General features: G+C 49.0%; 1 protein-coding gene across 1 annotated transcript; it reads left to right on the forward strand.

Annotated features, from left to right (window-relative positions):
* The first annotated feature begins 1398 nt into the window (after positions 1 to 1398).
* On the forward strand, positions 1399 to 8285 carry CBLN4 (cerebellin 4 precursor). Its single transcript, XM_002720877.5, has 3 exons — positions 1399 to 1844; positions 4724 to 4840; positions 6976 to 8285. The coding sequence occupies exons 1-3, from the start codon at positions 1554 to 1556 to the stop codon at positions 7171 to 7173; spliced, it is 606 nt and encodes a 201-aa protein (XP_002720923.1). The 5' UTR covers positions 1399 to 1553; the 3' UTR covers positions 7174 to 8285.
* The last annotated feature ends 325 nt before the right edge of the window (positions 8286 to 8610 follow it).

An 8610-nucleotide genomic window follows, 5' to 3' on the forward strand; every position in this document is an offset into this window, starting at 1 on the left:
ATTGGTGTTGTTATAGGAGTCCGGTTTCAGAGAATCCGTCCTGGAAGAGTTAACTCTCTCCCACTCTTGCCCTGGCCTTGCTTGGGGCGGATTCGCCCGGGAGTGGGAGGGCGCGCCCCTGCGGCTTCGGAGGCGCATCCTCCCGGAGCGGAAGGCAGGAATCAGGCACCTCCTCCCGGCCGCCCCCGCGGACTCTGGCGCTCTCCAGGCCGGCGGGCTCTGTGGGACTTGCAACACTCCAGGCGCTGTCGGAACGCCCGCAGGTCCCCCGGTTGCCAGCAGCGCACCGCGCGCATCCGCTGCGGCGCATCCATCTCTGCAACTCCGGCTGGCGGCGCCGCGCTCCGCTCCGAGGTTGCTCGGCTGCGAGTCCCGCGCTGGGGAGGGGCAAGGGAAGGCGCTGCCCGCTTCGCGGGCCTGGACCGGGGAGGGGGCGAGCAGGCGCCGAGCTGGAGCGAGCGCAGGGCTGTGGGCGCCGCTCTCTGGCCGCACTCTCTCCGTGCCGCGCGCTCTCTGGCGGCTGGGTGGCCGCGGACCTCACCACCCAGCAGTGCTGCGCGCCCCACTTGCTCCGGGGTGCCTTAAACGCCAGGCAGGAGCGTCTCAGCTGGGGTCACCAGACGCCTTCTCCCTTTTTTCCCCGGAGTCCCGCGGGTTGAGCAGTAAGCCAAGCCTAGCTGGACGCTGCGCTCCAATAAACAGCGCGCGTGTCCGGCTCGTCGCTCTGCCGGCAGCGCCGGGAGAGGGAAAGTTGTGCGAAGGGGCCTGGGGCGTGCGGCCAGGCAGGGGTGGGGTGGGGGTGGGGGCGGCGGCAGAGCCGCCCTGCGCACTGCGCCCTGCGCCCTGCGCCCTGGAACTGATCCCTCGAATTTGTACTTTGGCTGCTGGCGACCTGGATGGCCGCTGCCTACCTGCCCGCGTGCGAGTGACACCAGGCTTTGGGGGAAATTTCTGACCACGCGAAAGCGGAAATCGCTGGCGTCCTGGCCATGAACACAGCCTCGCGTTCTTCTCCGTCCCGGGAACACCTTCGGCCTCTGTGATTCTGCCCCGCCGCAAGCCGGACGCGACCAGGAGCGCCACCCGCACCGCTCGGCACCCGCCACCCTCGCGGCTTCTCCTGGAGTCCGCTCTGTGTCTCCCGCTCCGTGGTTCGCCTGGGGTGGGGGGTGCCTGGCTCTGGGGGTGAGGATGCTGTGTTTTCTCCCCTGAGGTGTGAAGGTGAGGGCTTGGTGACTTTCAGGTGTCTAGGAACCAGGGCGGGGGCAGGGGCTCCAGGCAGCGCTGCTTCTTGGGCGGAGGAGGGTAGGGTAGGGGGTTCTGCATGAGCTCCTTAAAGGACAAAGGTAACAGAGCCGGCGAGAAAGCTCGAGCGGAGACTTTGACTTCAGACCGCGGCATCGGTGGAAGTGCGCGCGCCCCCGCCGCCGCCGCGGCCGTTCCTACAGCGCTGTCCATCTAGCCGCCGGCGTCTTCCCGATCTGAGATCTCCGGGAAGGAGGCGGCGCGGGCTAGCAGAGGCGCCAGCCGGCTGCCGCTGCCCGGCGGCCACCATGGGCTCCGCGCGCCGGGCGCTGTCCGTGGTGCCGGCCGTGCTGCTGGTGCTCGCGCTGCCTGGGCTGCCGGTCTGGGCGCAGAACGACACGGAGCCCATCGTGCTGGAGGGCAAATGTCTGGTGGTGTGCGACTCGAACCCGGCCACGGACGCCAAGGGCTCTTCCTCGTCCCCTCTGGGGATATCGGTCCGCGCGGCCAACTCCAAGGTCGCCTTTTCTGCGGTGCGGAGCACCAACCACGAGCCGTCCGAGATGAGCAACAAGACGCGCATCATTTACTTCGATCAGGTCAGACCCGGAGGGACGCGGGGCTCCGAGGGGGTGGGCGGCGTCCGGGCACCTCGGGTCGGGGCTGCCTGCTGGGCTAAGCCGCTCTAGTCGCCGCCCCGGGGACTCATTTGGTCACCGGCTTCCCCAACAGGTCTGCGTCTGGAACTTTGCCCCCTAAACCGGGGCCCCTCTAAAGGAGAATGCTGGCTGGGGCGGTGGGCGAGAGGCTCGGCGAGCAGAGGCGGGCAGTGGGAGCTCAGGACAAGTTTAGCAGCAACAGGTCAGCAGGTGCTTCAGGGACCTGGGACCCTGGTCCCTGGACTTGGCAGTCTCTTGGCAGGAGCGCTGCCTCCCGCGGAACCGAGGTCGCGGGATGAACGTTTGCGCCGTGGTCCCGGGTGGAGGAGCGCCTCCACCGAGACAGCTCTGGCTCCACTCTGTAGAGATCCGGCAGGTGGCCCAGAGGGCGTCGGCCCGGGACCGGCCTCCCGGGGCTGCCTGCAGGTAGAGAGAGAGGAACCCTTCTCTGGGACTTGGAGAAAAGTTGCCGGGAGGAGGCGAAAATGAATTGGGCAACCGCGCTGCGCTCCCGTAGGGAAACGCCGGGGAGCTGGTTCTTCCGTGCTGGGCGCCTGTCTTTTCAGAGAATTGCAAACTGCTGGGGAGAGCAAGACTTTGAGGCTGAGGGTAGGGGATGGGAGGAGGAACTGCCGAAAGCGACTTGTTGGTGCTCGGTGGTCTGGTGTATGGGGAACCCCAGGATACCAGCAGTAGCTTCAGCGAGGAGTCTGAAGGGAGGAAACGGACTTTGGAGTTTTAATTTCAAACCCAGCAGCGCCCAGCGCCTTTGAAATTCCAAAGTCACAGTTCACCACAGTCTGCAGAACCACCGTGTGCGGGAGCACGGGGTGGGTGGCGGTGCAGCGTGTGCCGGGAAGGCGGGAGGGGACATTTGTGTTGCACACTTAATTTTTCCTAAGCAATGCCCTCTCCAGTTGGCTGCAGAGACTCTCTCTCTCTCTCTCTCTCTCTCTCTCTCTCTCTCTCTCTCTCTCTCTCGGCTTACTCTTGAATAGCCATAATTTTAAAAGAATTAAGTAATCCCGTGTGGGTTTTGGTGCAGTGTTTTCCATGTTGATGGAAATAAAGTCGAGCACCCCCCCGGGGCTGTGTTTCAAGGCATTCATTAAAGGCTGAAGTAGCGTAGCCCTCACAGGAGCCTCAGCACCAGGCGATTCTTACAGTGACCTTTCTGTCAATTAGGAAAGGAGAAGGATTCCTTCTTTTGCACGGAGAGCCGTGCCTCTCAGAGACAACAAGACACATTTGGTTATCAATGCAGATGTGCCTGGATGCGCCCGCTACAGTGGCGAGTCACAGCTTTATGTGTAGCCAACACTAATCCTCCATTTCCATGATGGCTAATGAATTATGGGTACATGTCTGTGAATCAGAAAGTCCCCGCTGAGCACCTCGGATAATTTTAAATGTGCTTTGGGAAAAAGAATCCTTGGGGAAGCCTCTGCTGGGGATTATGGGCCGCTGGTGACTTGTTGAAAGGCCGTCCGTCATCAGGTCAGGGGAGAGGGCTCCCATGTGTGCAGGGAAGAAGGTGGACTCAGAATAAAACCTCACATGCACGTGCGTTTTAAAGCAGGTGTGAGCCTGGCACACCTACCTGGCTGTCTCCACATTCTGACGCACTCAGAGGTGGTAGTATGATTTTATGAAATTACCTAGGAGCTTTGGAAACGTATTGCTAGTGAAAAAGAAGACAGTGTTTCAAAGACAACGTAACAGCCAAGGACACGTGGGGAATACATCATTATAGGGCCATTGGATTTTTCTGGATGCCATTTACAGGTGTATTTCTTGGAAAGTAAGGAAAGGAATGCTAGTTATTTTATTCCCTCCCACACACTCTCTTCTTCTTATAAGAAAGAACTTACTTATGTGACTTTGCAAATTTAGCCCAAGAGGTCACTTATTGAGATTCATAGTTAATTTCATCACCAGGAGAACCGTGCTGAACATCTTGGAATACAAAATGCGTTGTTGTTATTTATTTATTTGAAGCGATGCCTGATTTCACTTTTCCTTTTGACCTTTGAATAAAGAGCAGATGATTGATAGGAGGATGATGGATAGTGCTGGAGTGAACCACAAAAGGCCACCCATTTCAAGGCCCTATCTTTATTTATACTCTATTCCATGGCAGCCAGGAGGGCTGATTCTTTGCCAAAAATACTGTGATCAAGGTGTGGATGGCACAGGAATGAAAAAAAGTGGCCATGGATCTTGGAAGAGGCTTGGCAGGGGCTCAGGGCAGGACCAGGCAGCTGTATCACTTTGTACCCCAACTGTCCCATGTCATGGCTTATGTCCCAAGGTAGAGGGGGTCACCTATGCTCTGGGTGATATGTCCAGGGATGGCTGCAGAGAGCCTGCAGGTGCGGATTGGCTGGCTGGAGACGTCACCTTAGGACATGGGAAGCCTTGCGCACGGTGGGAATGCAAATACTTGGCAGATGCCTTTTTGTCTGACTCTCAAGGCAAAGCTAATATTTATAAGCCTTTAACACATCACCTAGATGTGCCTAGAGCCACTGAGTCCTGCTGGGAGTTGAAGTATGAATACAAAGCAGTTACTTTATCTTCCCTATAATTTTTAAAAGACAGAAGAATCTTCCAGTATAAAAGTTCACTTTCCAAGTCATTTAAGAGGAAAGAAATAGAACTAAATGTCTTATTCTCTATGGTTTCTTAGTTATTAAGTTAGAAAGAAAGTACAAAGAGGGATAGAAAGAAGGAAGAGAGGGAGAGAAGGAAGAAAGACACTTTGCTTACAGAAGAGAGCATTGTAATAATTTATGGCAATTTATTATTTTTATTTGTAGATCCTAGTTAATGTGGGTAATTTTTTCACACTGGAGTCTGTCTTTGTAGCACCAAGGAAAGGAATCTACAGTTTCAGCTTTCACGTGATTAAAGTCTACCAGAGTCAGACAATTCAGGTATGTATCCTACCCCTTGAACAAACGTGTTTACCTTTGGTGGTTGCGTATTTAAGAATTTATCCAAAGATGTGTTTTCATTGTGAAAATAAACAGCCATCTTTGTGGTTTATTTTGAAAACATTTAACTTCCAATTTTCTTCTTTATAACATCCATTAAGGCATGTAACAAAAAAGCATGTAGAAAAATAAACTATTGAAGCTGTTACCTTAATAACTACCTACATTTAGAAAGTATAACTCGGTAGATATTTAGGCACAAAAACCTCTTCATAAGATCTTGATTTCATTTAATCCATGGGCAGAAATCATTTGAATTTGTAAGATTAAAAACCCACAAGACCAGTAGAGCTTTCCTAGTGCATACTAACTAAGTAAAACAAATTTGTTATTTAAAAAATCATGAGACACAGTTAAGCATTAAGAATAAGTCTATGGTAGATATTCAGCTTAGTTGCTAGGATGCCTGCATCCCATGTTGGAGTTCCTGGGTTCAAGTCCATGGTCTAGCTACTGACTTCAGCCGCTTCCTAATATGCACCCTGGGATGCAGTGGGTCATTGCCACTCACATGGGAGACCTGGGTTGAGTTCTGTACTCCTGGCTTTGTGCTCAGCCTAGACCTGACCATGCAGGAACTTGGAGAGTAAACCATCAGATAAGAGCTCTATATCTCTGTTTCTCAGATAAACAAAAAAAATTTAAAAAGAATAGATATATGAAGGAACACCTATTTGATATCTTTGCATATATATATATTTTAAAAAGTTATACTTACTTTGTTTGCAGAGCAGAGAAAATAGAGACCTCTATTTGCTGTTCGCTCCCCACCTTCCCAGGAGCTGAGAAGTCAGTTGAGGTCTCCCATGTGGTGGCAGGGGCCCACTACTTGAGCCATCACCTGCTGTGTCCTGGGGTACACATTAGCAGGAAGCTAGAATTGGGAGCGGACCCAGGGCTTGAACCCAGGCACTGTGATAAGGGCAGTGAGCATCCTGAGCGGAGTCTTCACTGCTCCCCAGATGCCCTCCCCTCAAAATACTTTTTTGTAAACAGGATGTGCTATGGTTATGCCTTAGTTTTTCTTGGTACCCTGATGTTGGAGAAGTCTTACCAACTACAATCTCAGTTTAAAATATATTTTGTGTTGCGCTTCCTAAGATAATGAGTTTGCTCTTACACTCACAGGTGGCAATGGAGCTAGTCCCTGCACACTCAGATATACTAACAGCAAGTGATGCCCAAGCCTGGCTGTGGCATTCCAAAGCAGCTTCTTCTCACCTGTTCCGTACTTCATTGTGTCTGATGTCCACCCTGCACGCTCCTCCACCGCATTCCCATAGCCTAGTGAAAGCACAGATTGACCAACTTCAGATTTAACTTATTCACTACTATTTAACTTGAAAAGAGTGAATGGTTAGTGACTAGATTTACTTATATGGAAAATCGTCCAAGTCCCCCCTAAATTTTGAGATTTCTGTAGTATTTGACACAGTGTCATCAAAATTATGGTATGGAAAAAAAATTAAAATTTTGAGTTGATTTTTTTGATAATTATCCATCATTAAAATCATCAATTACCAGGGTGATTATACTTTTAAATATACACTTCTTCTCAGGGAAAACAGAAAAGTAAATCAAAACATACCCATATTCCATTATCTCAAATGATTTTCAGCACTGTGCTTCTTACAAGTAGAAGGATGTTGGTAGAACTGATTGTATCCGGGTGTATGAGGCCAGTGGCCACTGGGTTTGTTTTCACTAATGGGCTGGGAGGCCACAAGCCTGCTTCATTTCTGAAATATTGCCGTTGAGTGAAGATGTAAATAAAGTACTGAGCTTAATCTGTGTGCCGAGAGGAAGCCAATTTTCACATGGCTATGTTGCCGTTCATGGATAATATTCCTTTGATGGAATTTAAGGAAATTCCAATGAGAGAAATTTAAAACAACATTATTTCAATATACATGCAAAGTCTCATCCCTCACGGTTGATTTATTCGGAAGGAAAGGGATGCCCGTTCTAAATATGCAGGCATTTCACGAGCGCTGTCATCTTACACACTCATTATTATCCCCAGTGAATGTTTTTGCTTATGAAGGAGCTTCTTGGTGATGTTTTTCTTCTCCTAGGTTAACCTAATGTTAAATGGAAAGCCAGTAATATCTGCTTTTGCTGGGGACAAGGACGTTACTCGTGAAGCTGCCACCAATGGGGTCCTCCTGTACCTAGACAAAGAGGATAAAGTCTACCTGAAGCTGGAGAAAGGTAATCTGGTTGGAGGCTGGCAGTATTCCACGTTCTCTGGCTTTCTGGTGTTCCCCCTCTAGAACGCGGTCTCTCCGTGGTGTTTGTCCTGGTGAGGGGCGCCCACCCCTGAGTTACTGGAAGATCATTGCTTCATCCTTGGATTGATGTCTTTTTTTGGTTTCTCGTGGGTGAACATGGATTCTCTATACGGATTCTAGACCTGTCCGAACCAACACAAAGTTCCACAGATTATTTTTGTGTGTGTGTGCTTTTCAGTCTACTTGGATCGGGACTCAAAGCAGATAAACCCTGTCTATGCTTCCATGTAACAGTCAAAAGCTGCCTGCCGACTTTACTCTGAATTTAATTTCCTGGAATTCATGAATTTGTTGCTGATGTGGAATTTTTGTTTATTTAGTTATTTTTAAAAGACTGGCAAGGAAGCATTTGGAAACTTTCAAGTTTTGACTTCAACTGGTGATTAGTGTGATAACTGCCAAAGAACTGAATGCTGTGTTGATGTATTGATTACCCCTGTTTTTATTCCTTTGAGGTTACTTTGTTCTGTTCTCCGGAGGGAACTGGCAGTTTCTTGGTGACTGGCGTTGTGTTTTCTCAATGGCCTCCCTGCACATGGTTCCTTGAGATCACCAACATGGCTTCCCTTAAAAAAAAAAAAAGCTTCTTAGTTGTATTTTAATTATATATGTGAAAGAGTCATATTTTCCAAATTGTATTTTCTAATAGGAAGAATAGATCATAAATCTGACAAGGAGAAAGTTGCTTACCCGAATTCTAAGCGCTCAATCCCCAAACCTCGGCAAAACGGCTCTCCTCTGTGGGAAATCTTATACTTTATTGCTCAACTTTAATTAACATGATTGATAATAACCACTTTATTAAAAACCTAAGGGATTTTTTTCCTTAGACATGATCACTTTATTAACTGGAGATGGGATACCCTTGTTTTTAATTATATCTATTTTTCAAACCTTCTGTTGTGTTTGAAGCATCATCTGGTTTTGCCTTAACTCCTTAAATTGTATATATTTATCTGTTTAGCCTTATTCAGTACAAATATCCCATATTTAAGTTTAGTGCAATATCTTATTTTGTCTTTTGTATTGGTCATAAGAGTTCATAAGATTACTTATGTCTGTTACAGAATAAAGGTTAACATATGTTAGTTGAATTGTTTTGTCCTTTTGGTTTTGGAAATATAAACTGTACATGACTCAGCTCCTCTTCCTTCCTCTTTCCCTCACCCTTCCTTCTTTCCTCTCATTTCTTATCTTAACCTGGAGTTCAAGAAAAGCTTTCTGAATTTCCTGGTAATGTCCTCAGATTAGTTAGTATAGGAGATCTTTATTGTGTTTAATCTGTCCAAATCCAAGAGTTTTAAACTTGCCAAAAAAGAATCAGTTTAGTAAGGGAAAACTTTTCTTTCTTTTAAAAAATGTTTGTTTATGTCATTTATTTGGAAGGCAGAGTTGATAGGGGGAGGGGAAGACAGAGAG

The sequence above is a fragment of the Oryctolagus cuniculus genome, chromosome 11 (genome assembly GCF_964237555.1).
Source record: "Oryctolagus cuniculus chromosome 11, mOryCun1.1, whole genome shotgun sequence".
Classification (NCBI taxonomy): Eukaryota; Metazoa; Chordata; class Mammalia; order Lagomorpha; family Leporidae; genus Oryctolagus; species Oryctolagus cuniculus.

Coding starts and splice junctions, on each gene's coding strand:
- CBLN4 (XM_002720877.5), top strand. CDS start 1,554: ATGGGCTCCGCGCGCCGGGCGCTGTCCGTGGTGCCGGCCGTGCTGCTG. Junction 1,845..4,723: donor GCATCATTTACTTCGATCAG/GTCAGACCCGGA, acceptor TTTTATTTGTAG/ATCCTAGTTAATGTGGGTAA. Junction 4,841..6,975: donor ACCAGAGTCAGACAATTCAG/GTATGTATCCTA, acceptor TTCTTCTCCTAG/GTTAACCTAATGTTAAATGG.